The 19,199-nt window shown below is 36.9% G+C and overlaps 1 protein-coding gene across 10 annotated transcripts in view; it reads left to right on the plus strand.

Moving 5' to 3' along the window:
- STXBP5L (syntaxin binding protein 5L) overlaps positions 1-19,199 on the plus strand; it is a 205,237-nt gene that overhangs the window by 169,524 nt on the left and 16,514 nt on the right. For 8 of the 10 annotated variants that reach the window (XM_080576817.1, XM_080576813.1, XM_080576818.1 and 5 more), the window contains one exon: positions 10,364-10,534. The exons of the other annotated variants lie outside the window; for them this stretch is intronic. In XM_080576817.1, coding sequence (XP_080432943.1) covers positions 10,364-10,534 — 171 coding nt within the window. The remainder of the gene's footprint in view (positions 1-10,363; positions 10,535-19,199) is intronic. 10 annotated transcript variants of the gene reach the window in all.

Genomic DNA, 19,199 nt, shown 5'->3' on the forward strand with positions numbered 1-19,199 from the left:
AGGGGAGAATAAAAGAAAGAAAGAAACAAAAAAAACAAAAAACTTGTTTTAGTTCTGCTTCATGACTCTCTTAGAAGGACAGAAGATTCCTGTTAATTATTCTGGTCATTAAAACTGTGCTGAATTGTAGATAGCTTATTTTGCAACTGGCTGGAAAGCTTTTTTTTTAATGTAAGGAGCTAAATTTAAATGAGAGTTCCTGGAAAAGGTGATAAATAATGTCTGCATTTCATTTACATCTGTTCCAAAATGTCCTGGCTACACAAGTATAGCTTATTGGGGATTATTTATCCACTGCTGCCTGTTGTCTGAGATTGTACCTATAGTCTTAATATTCAGGGGATAACAATGCTGTCTGGCCCACACTTGTATTACAGGTACTGCAGTCACCACTTTCAAATGGTAAGATATTACACATCCATCCTGTTGGCTCTGGCTCACAGGTTTTTCTGGAGTGCTGATACATTGCCTGCTTTCAGCACCAACTGTAGCTAATTGGGAAATACATTATCATTTGGCAGCTTACAATTCTGCTCCCTTGTTAGGATGTGGTTCATGTAATGTCCTTGCTTTCATTTTGTTTTGAGTTAAAATAGTAGAGGTTAAATCTGTTTCATGTGGAGGTGCTACCACTGCTGGCACTAGCTTAGAGGGTCATTTTCTAGTATTTAAAGGAATAACATGCGATTCCATGACTGAGGGTGTCTAGTTAAACCTTGTCAGGATTTTCATGATTTAAAGGTATGTTGGAACTCTGCATTGACCTTTGTATGACTGGTAACTTAGCTGACCTCAATATCTTTTTATTTTGATGTAGTGATTATTATCTATCATGGCTGAGGAACTTGTCATATCTGTGGATACCATACCTCCATACAGAAACGTGGGAACATGTCATATATGGAGAGACATTATAACTTCTTGATAATTATAGGTACTGCAAATCTGTAACCCAAATGGTGATTTGGATTGTCTAGAAGGAAGAAGTAACGTTGTTGCATATACCGTACAGTTTCTCTGTTAGTCTTCAGACGCAGCTCAGAATGACAGTGTCTTTATTTTGAAACCTAATCCTGTTTCCCAAAAGTTTTCTGAAAAGATAATCTATGTTTCCATGAACTGTTGCAGTGAAATGAATTATAAGGATAATCCTAACCAAAGTGGGGAATCTGGGCTAGATATATACAATTGCTTTCATATGAAAGTTTTCAAACATTGCTTCACCAGCCACTTTAAGCATCGGCTTGTATTTTTCTCTTCTGCTCATTTCCTTAAAACCTTTTAAAGTTCCCAGGTGATCATAGGGAGTTAGACACAAGCACCAACTAAAAATCGAGAAACTCAGTGACCGTCAATTTTTATTTAATTCCTCTGAACAGATGGTTTCACTGCATGAATTTATGCTATCACCTAGCCTTTAGTAGACAAAGAACAAAAGAAAATGCAAATAGAGACAGACATTTTTCTTTCCTCTAAGATGCGATCTTCAAAAGATTAATATAATTTCCCATGCTTTCTGCAGATGTTTATAAGCAGTGAATGAATTCTTAACTTAGCTCAAAGATGTCTCCCATTTTATACAGAAGTGAGAAACTAGACAAAGTACCAAATAAGCTCAAATTTTTCAAGATTTGAGAAATGTTTTCTGATGCAGAGGTCCAAAAGCTTTGATTCTGAAAGTTGACTTCATAAAACACAATTGTAAGAGTCAGACAAAGAAGCTTTGGTTATAACTCTGTATTCCATTTTATGCTGTGTATGTTCCACCAGGCTTGTGGAATCTGTTTGATTTTTCTTTCCTCAAAGATTTATGCATATAATAATGTAACTGTAGTATGAAAATATGCATCATTTGATGCCTTTGTATTTCATTAAAAGGAAAGTGTCACTTTCTGGATTCTCCTAAGCCTATGAAACAGCAGCTAGATGCTGTAAAGAAGACCTCATTTTTATTTTAAAGATGAGCAGTAGGTTTACAGCAATTCCTGCTTTACCCTTTCAAAGTAGTTTACAGCAGACATTATTAGATTCATAATAGACATAGCTTTCTAGTCACTACTTCTCAAACTGCCTCAGCCTCAGGATAAACATCATGCATTCATCTGGCAAAATTTTGAAGCTTTTAATCTGTTTTTGCTTACTGCCTGGTTGATTTTAAGTGGAGCATTCTCTGCTAGTTTTTCTGGCTCTTGATCTGTAGGGCCAGAGATCTGTTTTTTGCAGGGCCAAAGAACATTTGTGAAAATTCAAAATTATCATAATTTTGAGTTGCTTTCCTCCTTGGTCTGACATATTTAGAAAAGGCAATCCAGACATCTAGCTTTAACACTGCTTTGTTTGAATTACTTGACAGTGTACATTGAAAATGATATGTATTTTTATATGCAGAGGAACTTATGGACTGTCCAGTGTAGGTCTCCTCCTAGAAGAGCAAAGTAGTTTCTGTTCATTTTGGGGTCTGAAAATACCGCTGAATTGAGGATCCATCTGAAATCTGCTTGTAGTTAGAATTATAGCATAATTAAGGTATTTCTAGAGGTTGTCTAGGCTATAGCCCTGATCAAAGAAGGTCTGTCACTGTCCTGACCTACCTGGTCCAGCTGAGACTTGAATGCCTCCAAGAACAGAGATTCTGCAACCCATGTCAGTTTTTGACTGCCCACACAGGAGAAAAAAAAAAAAAGAAAAAAAAAAGTTTCTCCTAATATCTAACCAGTATTTCCCCTGTTCCAACTTGTGTCCTTTGCTGTTATTTGATCACTGTGCACCTCTGAGAAGAGTCTGGCTTCATCTTATCTGTATACTCAGATCAGGTAGTTACAGACAGCAATAAGGTTGCCACTGAGCCTTCTCTTCTTAAGGCTGGGGGAAAAAAAGTAGTTCTCAGCTTCTCCTCTTACACAGTGTGTACCAATTTCCTTATCAGGTTGGTGGACCTCTGCTGAACTCACTGCTTTATGTCAATGTCTTACTTGTAGTGGGGAGACCAAAACTGTGTACAATAGTTGAGATGCAGTCTGACAAATGCCAAAAAGAGGGGAAGAATTACATCCCTCAAGCTGCTGGCTATGCTCTCATTGATACATTCAAGGGTGTGGTTTGCCTTTTTTGCTGCAAGTTTGATCTTTATTAAGACGAAAAACATTGTGGCTTGGACTAATGGCTTCTACTTCTACAGAAATGTTTTTAAACATTTAGCTTCCCTGCGATTTCACATTATTGGTTTGGGATTTTAAAAGAAGTCTCATCTGCCAAAGGTCAAGTGTATGACAGCACTAGTTTCTTCTTAAATTAAGTGAGAGAACGTTTATGGTCAAACATTTTTTAAAAATGACCTGTATTAACTGATATATTAGTACTCTGCCAGTCCAAGTAACCAGAAGGAAAAAAAAAGGAACAAGAGCTGATCAGCAGGTTAACTCTGTTGACTATCACAGCATAATTGGCATGTGTTGTGGTTGTATTTCAAATGCAGAAAGGTGCTGTGTTCTGACTTCTAATGCTTCCAGATTTACAAAAAAATAAACAAAATAAAATTTATGATGTATATTGGAGATTTAACAAGCAAGTAAGTAATTTAGAGGAAAGGTAAGTACTTAGAATTATCAAAATGCGACTGTAACTGAAGTGTTTATAATTGATATAGTTAAATGTAGTCATGAATGAAAAGTAGCAACATCTGTTTGTTAGCTGAAGCCACCAAATAAGCAGTTAAGGTCATCATACTTTTAAGAGTTGATAATAACAACATGATACTCAACTGGTAGGCTAACAACATAATAGATACTCACTGTTCCGAAGTTCTCTGGTTTTACTTGAAGAAGAGTTCCTTACTGAGGACTCTCAAAGGTAAGTCATTTTCCTCTGCTTTCAAGAAATGCAAACATATGTACATTACTCTTGCATTCTGTGGTCTCTGTACGCTTTTCAGGATGTGATACTCTCAGCAGCCTTTTCAGGCCAGCAATCAAAATCTGGGGCTACACATAGACTTACCAAACCTGCCTGCACCCAAAGGTCCTCTGCAGTAATCTGATGTGGGATTAGGCTCTCATATACACTGTCATCTGTAGGCAGAGACTTAGGCATGAGACAAATGGTCTTATCACCTTGTTGTGACTTAGAACAACATCCAGAGTCTTAGCAACTGTGTACAAGCAGAAGAATATTTAAAAACTAGAACTTTAAATCAGAAGTTATCTAGCATATGATCTGCTTTTGCAGCACTAAAATAAAATGAGCAATTGTTACTAGTTTATTAATTACAATAAACTGCTATCTGTCAAAAATCTACAATGCATAAGGTTAACAAGATTGAAAAAACTTTTTTTTTTAGAATTGTTTGCTGCATAAAAATTTTATGCAAACTTGTTTATATTTGGAATGGTTTATATGACAAGGTCTGCGTCTCTTTCTATTGAGCACTTGCAAGCAAATTATTTATATACTAACATCTATGGAGTGGAGTGTAAATTATACTGGCATACAATCAAGAACGCTTTGGACAAAAATCAAAATTTTGCACCCCAAATAACTACAAATAGCAGATACATAGCTTGCTAATAACATGGCAAAATTAAATGCTACCTGCTTCATTTCTTTTCAGAGCTACTGATGCAGAAATTATGTGTAACTTAGTGTGAGATGGCAAAATAAGACATAGGTCAACAACAAAAAAAAATCTGAGAAGTAAATAACCCTGTTGGCATTTCAGTATTTCAAGGTAAAAATTATGTCTGAAGAGATCTGTAATGTTTCCTAATGTGGGTAAGCAGGATTGAGCTCATTGATGTTCTGCCTTTTGTTTACTGTCGTTTCAGTAATTAGATAAGGAAGCTAGCTCAAAAGAGGCATTACCAGTAAGTGCAGCAGTGCTAGCTCAATTATTTCAGATATTTTTACCTCTAGTTAAAAAGAAAGATTTTTTTATATCTAGAGAAAAAGACAAAACCTTGAAAATCATTATGACATAGCTTTTCAGGAGAATCTGGTTAGAATTGACTACAACTACATTTTCTGTAATTATCTTACACTTAGTTAATTCATATTGGATGGAAAGGTAAGTTTTGTTTAGAAAGTCTCCAATTGATATATGCCATGCCTTATTTTTGTCATGTTCAAGCTGAAAAAATTTTTTTTTGAAAAGGTTTAATTTTCAAAAACAGACAATTAAAAACAGATTTTTTTTCAACTTGCGAACACAATTGCAATGCTCCTAATAGGGGACACGAGGGACTAGTTGTTACCCGAGGTAGTCACTCAGTCATCCACCCTACTTGCATGTTTCAGTGTTGTCCTCTATGCAGCGCCGTATGTGTAATGTTTCATAATTGTTTCAGAACGAATTCAAGTTTTCTGTCTGTGTTTTCCTGTTCATTGCATAAAGCGTAGCAACAATTTCTGTTAAGTTATTGTTGAGGTACGCTGAGTCCTGTCTACTTTCTGAGACAGTCAGTCCAGTAGCGTGATGTTACATGATCACTAGAAATTCAGCAGAAGAATCTGAAGAATAGAGTTAGTTCCAAGCAGCCTGAAATTTTCACACTTGGGGAACTTTTCACTTTGTTCTCAGGGAACAAAGGTAAATTTATTTTTAGATTTGAACTGCTGGGTTATTGAGATAAAGTTAATGTAGAGGTGATGTTGCAACAAACAGTAATATATTCTTAGCATTCCTCATTTAGATATTGTTTATTTTGTATTTTGGTTTAATTGTTTGTAACTGTTGGCAAAAAGTTGGTTGTGGAAGGGGCTCTGTCAATAACAACATACTTAAAATACTGTGAAGTGGTTCAAAATGTGTTATTCTCTGAAAATAAAACCTGTTCACGTTTCTTTCAGAAAAATGGTGATGCCTGGGATCAAGTGCATTATAGGAGCCTGTTACCATAAGGGAGATACTATTCTATTACACAAGGCAGTATATTGTAATGGCAGTGTGTTATACTCTTGAGTGTGGACCTAAATGTACTATCAATATGGCAATAGTGCAATTCATCCTTACTCTTCCAACTGAAAAGGCACAATGGTAAATACATGTATTTGTTGGCAAAACATCTGCACCAATATCTTCTGCTAGGTCTCACACCTCCTCTCTTTCCTGGCTAACAGAACTGCACCAAGAGGAAATTGTGATCCTGACTTTGGAAGGGATTTACTTTTAAGAATAATCTGTTAAAAGTTTAAGGTGTGCTCTGTATTCTCACACTACTTTTACACAACTTTTGCTTATGTGCAACCTTGAGACTGTCCTTCAGGCTATTTGTACAGTTATGTGAGGTCTCTTTTTTGTTGATCTAAATGTGTATCTCTTTGCTGTGTAAAGAAAAAAGCTGTTAGTCACACATAATCATTACCTAATCTCTCATTTATTGATAACAAACAAAAATCCCCAAATAGAAACAGACTTTTCCTCCTTTTACCAGAGTAGACTTACTGGAGAAATTCTCTGGGACTTTCTCATGTTTTGTGTTCTTTCTGCTCCATATTAAAACAGCTCTCTCTGTTCCTCTTGCCTGCTCTTTTGTTGATTACTTTCTTACAATTGAGGAAGTTGGAACCTCCTTCAGATCATTACTAAGAACTGGTTTTCAGCTAGTTTTTCTGTGTGAATTTATCCCTTTGTTAGAAATGAAAAACAACGATCTTTCTTACCATTTCTTTAGCAACTGCAAATTCATGTTTTTCCTTTCTTACTGATATTTTCAGTACATTTGGTTTTAACAGAGATTCAGCTTTTCTCTGGTCCCTTTTGCTTTTTGCAAAGGTCGCCAAGTAGTTTAAAGTAGTTGTGTGACAAGGCAGGTTGTGTCACATATATGTGTTATTGTGTATAAACTAAAATTAGCATGTCCATGTATATATAATATGCTTCAGGTCTGTGTAATACTCCTCAGAATAATCAGATTAAATTTGAGGCTATCCAGCAGGCTTGCTCTGTCATGTTGCACATTGCATCTCTCATAAGGCATCTCTCAGTAGTTCCATCAAGTTCACAGTAGCTCATGTCTTGTAGTATGGGGTAATTTTCTATAATTACTTCCAATGGGTTTGCATGAGCCTTATATGTTTAAATTAATGAGCGGAATAGCTGTTCCTGAGCCCTGGCTATTTAGTTCACTATCCACAAACAGGAGAAAAGGGTGCTGCCCAGGTGGAGTGGAGTGACTGTCACACATTGTGGTGACTGCTTCAAGGAGAAGCTCTGCTGAGACAGCATGCCCAGATGCAGTGTATTAGTAAATCCGGTACTTGCTTCTGGGATCCAGGACCAGCAGGGAGTATAACGCAAATTCCCTTGACCTCATGGGGTATACTCAGATTCAGTTAAATCTCAGCTAGGGTCATGTGGTGCCAGTGGTAATGACATCTATGGGAAGGGAGAGAAGGAGATGACAAATGCAGTTGTGGAAAGGGGTAGAAAAGAGAGGAGGGCTTTTTGTGCAGTATTTTTTTCCTAGGCAACTTATTCTATCCCTTCTCCAAAATAAGAGAGATTTAGGAGCTGTTGCAGTGTTCCATCAAAAGCACAAAAGCACTGCTTCTTAAGTACTGTTAGTATCTCCAATATCAACTGCTGCTCAATATTAACTTATATTTCTGATATGAGAAAAGTCCGAGTGACCCAATGACAAAAGCAGTGAGCCAGCAAACAAAAAAGTTTCAGTGTTGCTCTTCCTTACACGTTGAACAAAGCTGGTCTTTACAAGCTTTCTCTATCTGTTCTTTGGGGTGACTGGAAGAAGTCTGTTATGGCAAAGGAGGATCAGGTGATTCAGGTCTCAAAAGGCTAGAAAATCATTGCAGTCATTTTGGTAAAGGGTGGTAGCACAAGCATCCTCACAGTTTCCCTTACAAAGTGCACTGTAGGAAATTACTATTGTTTTTTCCTCTCACTTTTCTGGTACACTTTTTTTTTCATACTATGCAATAAGGAACCTTTTCTTAAATAGTACATAACTATTCTTCAGAAATGTTTCATATCATTGAGCTTATACCATAAAAATATGCACGCAGTTCCTTTGTAAATGCACACTGGATTTATGTGCTTGAGTCTTATCAACTTCTCAGCAAAAATGTTGTAGGCCTACTTCCCAGAATTATATTATTTTTTTTCAATGTCTTTTTTTTTATTAAGGTTTGCAGAGCTGTATTGCTCCTTGATGTATAGTTGAAAAATAATATCTAATCAGAATAATTGAATTGTGTTAAAGTATAGAAGAGTGTGTCACTGATGACTAAATTCCCCCTTCCACTCATTGTTCTAGCATTCACTAACTAACGTTTCACCAACTTCAGTGCTTGAAGGATGTCCCTGCAGCTGATTTGTTCTCTACACAGGAACTGGCTTTGCTTATTCAGAAAGACAACTAAAGGGATTTAGGTGCCCAGAAGCTGTTGATTATTTGTTTAATTTTGGCCTGTGAAGGTAAACTGAGACAAGCAAGCATACTAAAAGAAACAGCAGAATTTCTCTTAAAATATAGCACAGTGAATAGGGGTTGAGACGAATTGTGTCCATTCTGTACAATGTTCAAGAAAAGGGACTCACAAATACTGTTGATGTTTCTATAGAATATGATTCTTTTTTCCTCTGTTATGTTCCTCACCACTTCCTAGGATCCCCCTGGAGATAATTAGATATCATGCTGAAACTCCTTCACACAAACTGAATTTTGAAGAAAGGAAGCAGCTGGATGAGGATGTATCTTTTGCTGAGGTTGAACAGTCAGCCTGTGCCCTTGAACAAAGCCCCGATCTCAAAGGACATTCTGCTGAAATATATGAATAGTTCCAGTATATTTTGGAAAAATTCCTAAATATAACTTGAATGAATCATCCACATCAGTTTGATATCTGCTGTTAGCTCAGTTAATGGCTATGTATTAAGAAACATGATGGGAATCATGAACGTTGTGTCTCCTACAGAGCCGTTTCATTATAGATATTCAGTCTTAGTATAGACACTAATTGCTTTCTAAAATATAATTCTGAACAATTCTTTCCTGTTTTGTTCATCGAGACAGAACTGCTTTCACAAGTAAAGGACATGATTTGCACGTTAGAAGACTACGTATAATAGCACACTGTATGCTGTATTCAGTATAGAATCTGTTTTATCATCTGAATGTAGAAATAGCTTTTCATTGTGTACAGTGGTGCTATCATGGCATGATAACAAAGAAACTAATTTTTCTTGGTATATTAAAATTCATCTTTTCCTTGGATACAATAAAAATTGACGAGAATTTTGATATACTGAATATACTCATATATAGAAACCTAAAGACTAATTCTGAGATATAAATAACCTGACATTTAAAATGGGGGTAGAAACTTCAAGCTCACCCTTACCTATAGTATTGAGCTTTCATTGTTTTGAATAGCTGACCAGCTGATTACTTAAATTAATAAGTATGGATTCTCTGCTGACCAAAAATAAGTCAGTTATATACAGGTGTGTATCTTTTCATAAGCTGAGGGGAAAATTGCATTCAGTAATTCTTCACCTCATATTTGTGTACCTGATGTGAGGGGAAGTATAGTATCGTATGAATGTGTTGTAATCCATTGATCCAATCCAACCCACTCTAAAATCTGATCTAAGCCTTGCTCAGTGGATTGTTGTGGTTTAAAGACCTGTTTTCAGTGATGAAGAACAGGCAAGTGTAGGCAGCGTTTCAGGCAACTGTGTTTTGTTCCCTGCCTCATCGGATGGCAGAATGTGCTGTGCTGATTGACCACGGCCTCTAGCAGGGGTCCAAGGACTCAGCCTCACATCTTTAGTTCTGTAGCAGACAAACATATTGTTCAGCAGTCAGTTTCTTTAGCAGTAAGATAAATCTATGTGGGATATAAAGAATAACTTAGCAATATTATGGTTAGTTTTATAATTGTCACAAATAGGGACAGTTAAATACCTTTGTCATTGCAGCTTCTAGGCAGATAGGGAAGTTGTCCACCTCAATCTTGCATTAAATTACACTTGCAGTTCTTTATGAGAGCAAAAAGGAAAGAGAGTTTTCAAATTTATTTGGTATCTAATAGGAGACACAACATCAAGGATGACAGTGTTACCCACCTTATCTTGACTACCCGTGCACAGAGGTCAATAAAATGCTGTGGATTCGCAGCTGTAAGAATGTGTACCAGTTCTATATCCCTCGATTCATTTCAAAATATACCTTAAAGATATGGTGAATTATTCTTACATATATGTGCTGCATTGCTAAAACAAACAAAAAAGGTTACTCTCAGAAGTTCTAACTTAACCCATTCTTAAATATCAGCACTAACATCTCTCCTCCATTCTGAATTTTGCGAGCTGGCACTTTACCTAGCACATTTTGCATTCACTTTCCAGATCACGTGAATGGTCACTGTACAAGTCCAACATCCCAGAGCTGCAGTGCAGGAAAACGACTTTCCAGCGCGGACGTCTCAAAAGCAAACCGCCGAGGGCCTGGGAGGCCCCCCTTTAGAAAGGCGCAGTCTGCAGCCTGCATGGAGATTTCCCTCCCAGTCACCACAGAAGGTGGGTGGCAATGACTATTTTGCTAGGTATCTGTGAATTTCTCACCAGGTGTGGAAGTGATTAAGTTTAGCATGATCCTTGTCCTAGTCATTGCCCTGAACTGCTGTCTTCACCTGACTGTTTAGAATTAGAACAACCCCTGTGTGTTAGTGTTGTTACTAACCAGCCTGCTCCTGAGCTCTGTGCTGCCTAGGGATGCGGTATGCTGAACCTCACCGAACTCTTACAGCTGCCCCTTTGCCTTTACGGATGGGGTGCTTTGTTCTGGAAAAGCAATCGTTCATAGTGGCTTATGTACAGTAATCGTGACAGCTAGTAGTACTAACGTTTCAAACTCTCATTGTCTCTACTTACCGAGTCTGAAAATGAATAAGATATTTTTAGAATGCAAGTTCAGGCTTTGCATGTATTTATTTATTGGTAGTAAAGATGGTGTAAAATTCCACAATCCCTGGCCACTGATGACTGTAAAATTATAGCCCATAATCTAATCAATTTCTGTATTTATAATGAGCTTCTAGTTTTGCTGCTTGAAAAACAGTCTTCAGATCTTGATCTACCTGAGTGAAGAGACTTAATTAAACTTAGAGATATAGAGTGGACCACTTATGGCAATACATTGTGCTTAAAACTTATGATCAGCCTATTTTAATTTCAGCAGTGCCAGCTATTTAACTGCAGATTAAAAGCAGGAACATTCAGCTGGTGTGTTTTCCTTCAGTCTTGGTAGTGTTCCCACTCTGGTATTGGCATCCTTTACCCTTGTCTCCCAAGCTTCCAGCGCCACCTCATTCCTGCAACAACGCATTGTCTATGCAGAAAAGCTTCAGCCTACCAAAAACTGAAAAGAATAGTATCAAAGTAAATGTTGTAAGACTATAGTGTTGATTGTGTTAAATTTTAGTAATAGACACGCAATAATATTTAAACAACATAAGTATTTTTTACACTTAACTCTTTTTAAAGTCCAGTTCTTAATTTTAATGAAGATGCAGAAAAATATCTTAAGTGCCTAAGAGATAATAATCTCCTATGGCTATTGTTTGGGCTGTAGCTAGGCCAGAACATGATGCTGTAAGTGAAAGGCAATCAACAATACCATGTTTCTACATATTTCTTGTAAGGAGCATTTGTATCCTAACATGCCCACCTGCAAAGGTGTCTGCACCACAGAAGTTCTTTATGACTGGAACCTGCTTTCCCTTGTTTTGATGATTATAAATAGAGATAGAGCAAGAGGAATTATTTCACTCAGTGTATCTATTTTTTTTAATGTAACAAATACCTTTGCAAATACTAGTTGCAAATTGCTAGAATCATTTTATTTTCTTTATGACAATATAAAATACTAAATTCTTCTTCAACCTTTCTTCTGACTGCTGTGGGGGTCACAAAACAAAAATAGGGTCTACATGTGTGAGACCCAGTAAGAAAATATCCTAATTCATCATGGAGGGGTTCTAAGATACTGTTCTTGATAGAATGGAGGTGCTATCCCAAAGACCGCTGCAGTGTCCTCTAGCATCTCCTTGTATTTGATTTAAGGATACTGTTTACCTACATTGATCCACAGGGTAATAGAGCAAAGCATGGTCAGACGCTCTCTGAAAAATGGTTGTATTCACTAAATGTGTTACCCTCTTCCAGCTATGTCATTAATTTCTGGCAGAAATCATCTCCCATTGCCAGAGGCTATCACACCAGAACAAGACGCTGGTAAAAGATGGATCATTTGTGCTGTCCCTTTCTGCTTCAGTACAGAAACACTTAACAGCTTTCTGCATTGGGTTTACTTTATCCAAATGCCTTTGTACTAAGGCAAATGAGAAATGCCCACATGATCTATTTTTCTGCCTTTATTAGATAAGTATTAATCTTCTGCAGAGTAACAGGGACAAATACTTGGGAATAGTAACATTTCAACTGAAACTGCTGTTTCTTCAGTGACCATTCAGCCATTGCCTTAATTTGTATGTAAAACTAGACTGTTTTCACATATCTATATGTTATCTCAATGAACTTCTTGTAATCATAGCAAAATTGCACTTTGTAACAATACCAAAGAAACTGCTAGGCCAAGTTGTACCTCGTTAGCACAGGTATTTTATATCTTCCCATGCATGGCAAACATAGTACTGCTTACTGACATCTTTAGTATAGATCTGGCCTTTAGGAGGATGTTACAGTATCATGGGTTCTTCAAAGATGAAGTTGTAAACTGAACAGTGAAAATGTTAAATCACGTTGTAGGCTTCATGTAACATATGGTGAAGTGTAATCCTCAAACAATTAGTTATAAGGAGTAATCTGGTTTGCATGGTAAACCTATAAATTTCAGTTTTAACGTGGATTAATTAATGTCTTGTGTGTAAAAATGGTACTTAAGTAGATTTACAGAGCTCTGAGCTGTTTATAAATTCCCATGCATAAGGGCATTTTTCATCTGTGTAATCACCATTTTTCCTCTATGTGATGATGATGATCATAACTCTTTCATCTACCTCTCTTTATACACCATTCAAATATGGTAAGTACCACTGCATATGATAGTTCATAGTGGAAGATTCATCACTACCACAATAGTTTCAATTGCTTTGTGTTTCTCTGCATTCTATGTAGTACCAAACTCCTCTGCAATACATGTATGCAGATACTGCTGTAATATCGACACTACTTGTATCTAAACTGGCTACAGTACTACACAATTCTTTTATGCTTCTTTTCCTTTTCTCTCCCATCCTCCCAGAGTAAGTAGGGTCAATGGCAGGCAGAAGAGGGAACCTACAAACCCCTAAGGTCCCACTGACCCTTGTGTACAAAGCATTTAGTAATACAGTGATACTTTGACGGCATGATGAGGCTTTCTGTGTATCCATATCATAAAAGATTCTATTTCTACAGCTCATCACTAATTATAATACCTATCTAGTTTTATATTAAGGTATATCTCTTTCTAGAGAGAATCATCTAACTTCCTTTCAGGGACATGTTGAAAATTAATGTGACTTAAAAAAAGTCCTTTTTAAAAGCATCACCTGTGTCATTGAAATGAATTACAACTCTCAGTAAGGTCAATGAAATGACTGTGTTATAGGTCCTTCTGCTGCAAGAAAGAGTCAGACAGAGCCTTTAGAATAATTTATACTAAGATGTAATATTATAGGGTGTGGCTTGGGATGGTCCTTGAGTGTATGGGTTTGTATGCACAAATATACATGTCCCGTCAGCACGTTTATAAACTATTTTTCTGATGATTTGCATTCTCTCATTAAAGAGAAACCATCTGTCCAACTTGTATGAACATTTTGTAGATACCTGTGGTATTCGTCTTTTGATTTCTAGCTCTACTAACTGATCTATCTTGAACAATTGACATTCAGCCATTCTTCATGCATCTTTGATTTCTAGACATATTGTTTTGGCAGGAGGTTGAATTTATTTCTGAAGGGTTTTTTATTGAATAGTATGGTAGAAGGTGATATGATCCTTGAAAATTTTTAGGTTGGGGCTAAGAAAAAGGGCAAGGGAGAAGGAAGATAAGTTAAAAGACTTGAGAAAGAATATGCTGAGAATAAAAATTCTCTGCAAAATGTGGAAGTGTGTTTGATCAAAAGCTTCTGGTTGGGCTGTTCCAAAGTAAAATAAAACAATTCTCTCTGTGTGAAGAATTTATTGGCTACTTAGGAGTATATGCTGCAATAAATAATGGATTTATTCACAAGAAGTTGCGTTTTAAATTTTCCTTTGGTGAACCAAAATACATATTTTATGCCCTCGCCAGAAGGGTAGTATTTCAGGTTAGCATTTGGTAGGATTTTATTCTTCAGCCTGATTAGAATTTTGATTAGAGATTGCTATCTCAGAAGTACTAAGCACTTTCTATACATAAAGAGAAAATCCTTTGTGTGGGGGTAGATGATTCTTGCCTTTTCTTAAGCTGAGTGCCTGTCTCTGAAGCACTGATGACGCTTGGAGATTTTTTTTAAATAATTCTTCCAGGTCCTACTCTTAAAACCCCTTCTTAATTGATTAGATTAAGAAGATAATACATTTTGGTGACTAATCATAAGATATCTGTTAGAATAATATATCATTCTTCTCACATTGGTTTTCAAAAACAACTTATTTAAATCTGATCTTTTGGTACAATAGGAACTATATTTCCAGCATTTTCATTGAGTGCATTTTCGATCAGCCTTCACACACTAAATTTTTCTGATTTCATTTCTGTTAGATGTCTTGGTCTGTTCCAGCTCTGGACTCCAACTAGCATCCTGTTTTGCTTGCAAGTGTCTTCACAGAAACATTGAAACAGTGATTGTATTAACCTTTTGCTTAGCTTCTTTGGGGAAAATATGTATTCCTCCATGGCTTGCCTTCTGTCCTGTGACACAAATACAAATCAGTCCAGGTGAACAGGCCCAAAACATCTGTTCTTTTTCTGCATAGAAAAATAAAATCTTTGTTTCTATCTAGCTTTTATTGAACTTTTAGATGAAAGAAAACATTGACGTTAAAGAATAAAAATAAAATTCTTGTGGGAGGGAACTCATTGTGGTTATACTGGTATAGCTGGGTGGATATGTGGATGTGTGCACAGATACATATGCTGTCATGCACTCCTCATTGCTTTAATAAATTCCAGCTAACTCTGCTAAGCGTTTCAGATTTGAAATGTATCTGTTTCTGCTTTTTTCAAACAACCTGCTTTTTTAAGCAGTTTGTATTCTCCAAAAGGTTTTCTCTGCCATGACTTGCTAGTTGCCATCAAGAGCCTGTGCTGGCAGACTCTGACTTTTCTTTCCTTCTCATTGCCTGCATTCACATAGAAATTGAAACATTCTGTATTTGTCTGTCCATGTGTGCTTGTATCATATGTCTTAGGAAGGAAGTAGAGACAGTGTATTTTCACTTTGAAATTTTGCATTTGGAAATCTATTTTCTCCCAGCATCAGTGATAGAAAACTGTCTTTCTGGGTTTTATTATTTTTTTTCCATTATGTAGTTTTTAACTAGTCCAGTTTTTACAATCCTAGACTGGAAAGACCATTTAGATCTTTGTGCTACAAACTTAACTCTGATCAAGAAATCCTTACAAGGGTTTGGTATGCATTGTAATTTTTTAGGAATGCTAAGAGCAGAGTTTTTGTAAATTTGCTTTAGATTTCTTTAAAATAATTCAGTTTCAGTATTTACCTCAGCTTTTGGATTAATTCTTTTGGTTATATAAAGTTAAAATTTGATATAGAATACTTGAGTTGGAAGAGCTGAGTGCTGGCAAAACAAACCATTCAAGAATATTTAGCTATTATCTCTAATAACCTTATCAAAAATTCTATGGCAAGTACAATGCAATTTCCATTTTAATGGATCCAGTATACTTTTATACCTGTAGATTTTCTTTTGAATCTGCATAGTTCTATAAAATTGTTGTAAATTTTTCTCTTGTCAATTATGGCTATGCTGTTATGCTGTCTGTAGAAGTGCTCTATGCATATCACATTGGATTTTTTGAACTGGATGAGCAAATGGGACCATTTGGTTTCCTTTCCAAGTTTGGGATGGGGAGTGGTGAGAAGAGGGAAATTTCTGTTTTTATCATTAACCCCTTTTTTCTTGGTTCAGTTGGTTCTGAAGCCCACATGTAGATGTGAGCTAAATTCTTTCCAGGAAAGAGAAAAACAACATAGTTCCTTGATCTAGAAAAGTGTTGAAGAAGCAGCACAAAGTGATTCAAATACATGGCAGGGAACTGCAGAGGGGAAGGGAATAAACTGCTGTTCATGCCTGCTGAGAGGACAGGATATGTAATGGACATAAACTACTAAGGCAGAGCCACAGTTTCATGGGGACAGTCAGCGATTAATTTCCATCACAGGGATAGTTAACTGCAGAAATGGGTTCTCTGAGGAGGCTATTGCATCTCTGGCAGGTTTTCAGAACAGCTCATGCTCCCCACCACATATCCTTTGTCATGCCTCACCATATTGCAGAGTGGATGGCTTCTGGGAAACTTCCTTGCCCAGGCAGCCAGAAGAACTGACATTTATCTGGTCCTCTGGGCATGTTACAGCTGCCACGGGACCACTCTTCATGAGGCCCCTAAGGGACATGTTTTTTCACAGACAAGCTTTCAAAGCAGATGGAAAAGCCCTTGACTTGAGATTTTTTTTCATTATTTCTCTGTGAGGGGATCATGGTGTTGGTTCTGCTTGTGAATCATTTCAATTCTCTTAGCATTTGAAGTTACTTCACATAGCTGGTAACAATAGGAATTGTATAATAGGAAATAGCTTAGAGATATTGTGGTAAGCCGCAGTCTCCACTAGTTGCTCAGTTTGTCACCACCAGAATGCTTAGGATCACTCTCAGCTAAGCATCATAGCCATTAGGCTGAAGTAAAGCTCCCCTAACATGCCTGGGTTACAAGTGGCGTAGCTTCCAGGGAAGACATGAAGAATGTCTTCATGTCTCAGTGTCCTCATTATACCTAGTGACCACAGATACAGAAGGTGTAGATGCTGTCAGTCCTCTCAGGCTGGTTTGTGCCTCCAGCTTTCTGCTGAGTGCTACAATCACTAGGCTGCAAAAAGCCAGTGGAGTGGTTGTCATTTAGACTGACTCATAATTTTTATCAGATCCAAACACTGCTTTCCCTCAGAGGTTTCAGTGGAGTTTAAAACCTGATTACAGCAGAGTTTTCCCTATGTCCCTATAGTGAGGAGTGGAAGTCTAGAGACTGGGGTACCTCGTGAGTATCTAATGGCCAGGAGAGGCCGGGTAAGAAAGAGAGAAGAGCCTTGTCTGCATACATCTGTGATGCTGGTGCCTAAATTTCAACTCTATTGGGCTAGATTGAGTTTGCATTTGTTTTTTCCTGGGAGCACATTTTCTTTGAGGTTCTTGTAGGATGCTGGGTCCACTTGCTTCCTCATAGGAATCTGCAAATTTTCCCTATTTTTAAAACTAACTAAAAGAAAGCTCTGTTCTTCTTCTGTTCACTGAATGTCTTGTCAGTTTTAATTTAAATGATGATTTGATTCCAAGTTAATCTGATTTCACGCTGTACACTAGGCATGTTGAATTTGGAGGGCAGGTGCACTGCATGCTCAACTTTACTTTTTTTTTTTTTTTGCTTGCTAGCAATCACCTCAGATCAACATAAACTGTTTTTCTATATCTGAAATAATTTTTGAAAGTTTGGGAAGTGGAGCATACCATTAGATGGTTCCTGGTACTTCTCTGGCAAAACGGTATAGGTGTGGGGCTGAACAAGGGAAGACCATATGAATACTCTGAGACTGTTCAAGTTACATTACAATAGTATTCCAAAGGCTTTTCTTTTTTTTTTTTTAAGCAAAGTTTTTCTGACTACACTTCAGCTGCACAGGCAGAAAATCTATCAGAGAGAAAAAAAAAAGAATGTTTTCACTTGCTTTGTTATAACTATTTTGATTCATTTATTGAATGGACCCAAGGCTTTTCTTCTATTGCACCTTTTGTCTCCTCCTGATTCTTGCGTACTTCTGCATATGAAAGCTATAGAACATACTCTTCTTTCCCAAACCACCAATGGTATCAAGAGACACTTCAGCAGCATAGCTATTTTAGGTAGGGGTCTAGATTATGGAGAATTGTGATATCCTTGATTAAGAAATGTATGTCCAAACTATAATCTAAATCCAAACTGAGCTCTTACTGTTCTGAATATGAAGACAGTTTGCTTGTGTAAGTAAAGGGAAGTAATTCATGCAATCAAATATGGAAGCTTGATAGACATTATTTACTGTAAAGATCTCTAGCATTTTTATCTTTCTATAAAAATGCTTATTTCTACATCATTTTCAATTTGAAAAACAGTTTTGCTCTAACAGTTCCCTTCTGTTTTTAAAACATGCTGAACTAAAACCTAAGCCTGAACTTTTCCATATTCTGGAAATATCAAAATAAAGATCCAAGTCTGGTGACTTGAATCTGTTTTCTCTTTCAGGCCTTTATTTGCCATCATGTACATACATCGTCTTGTATTAGTATAATTCTGTGAAGTCATTCAAGTTACACTGCTATTACTATAGCAACTTCAGGACAGTACATTGCAGAACTTTTTCAAGGGAGGGCTAAGCATCCCACAGGTGTGGGCTGTGTGTAAGCAGATACAGTCACCCTGGTCTGAATGCATTCCAAGCAATATATTCACGTGCTTTTCGACATAGTTTTAGGGCAACTTATTTGAGCTGATACAGTAGAAAATAATTCGCAGCAAGAGTCTAGATTGTTGCATTGTTTGTGCCTAAGACAACTTCTGCTGCTTTCTAGTGAATTGCTTTGATGTGGAATGCAGCTTTAGAGTGATGTTATTAAAATGTGTTTGAAGATGTTCTTAGCCAAGTAACCGTGCAGTGTTCTTAAATGTGTGAAAACCCTGCAGCGTTACTTCCTGCCCCTTTCTCCTCTGTGTTGCTGAAGCATTGCCGTCAGTAATACGGTTCAGTCTCTGTCTGTATGATGTGTAATGTGTGCAAATTCATGTTTGAAGTGTAATTCCTTTACTGTATGTTTACATTGGCATTCAGAGCTTTGCATGCTTTCCTGATTCAATAATTTAAAGGTGACAGATTTCTCTAAAGATATTAAGGTGATGATCCTTAAACTGTCAATTGTTTTA

Source organism: Anser brachyrhynchus, assembly GCF_964034855.1.
Source record: "Anser brachyrhynchus genome assembly, chromosome: 1".
Lineage (NCBI taxonomy): Eukaryota > Metazoa > Chordata > Aves > Anseriformes > Anatidae > Anser > Anser brachyrhynchus.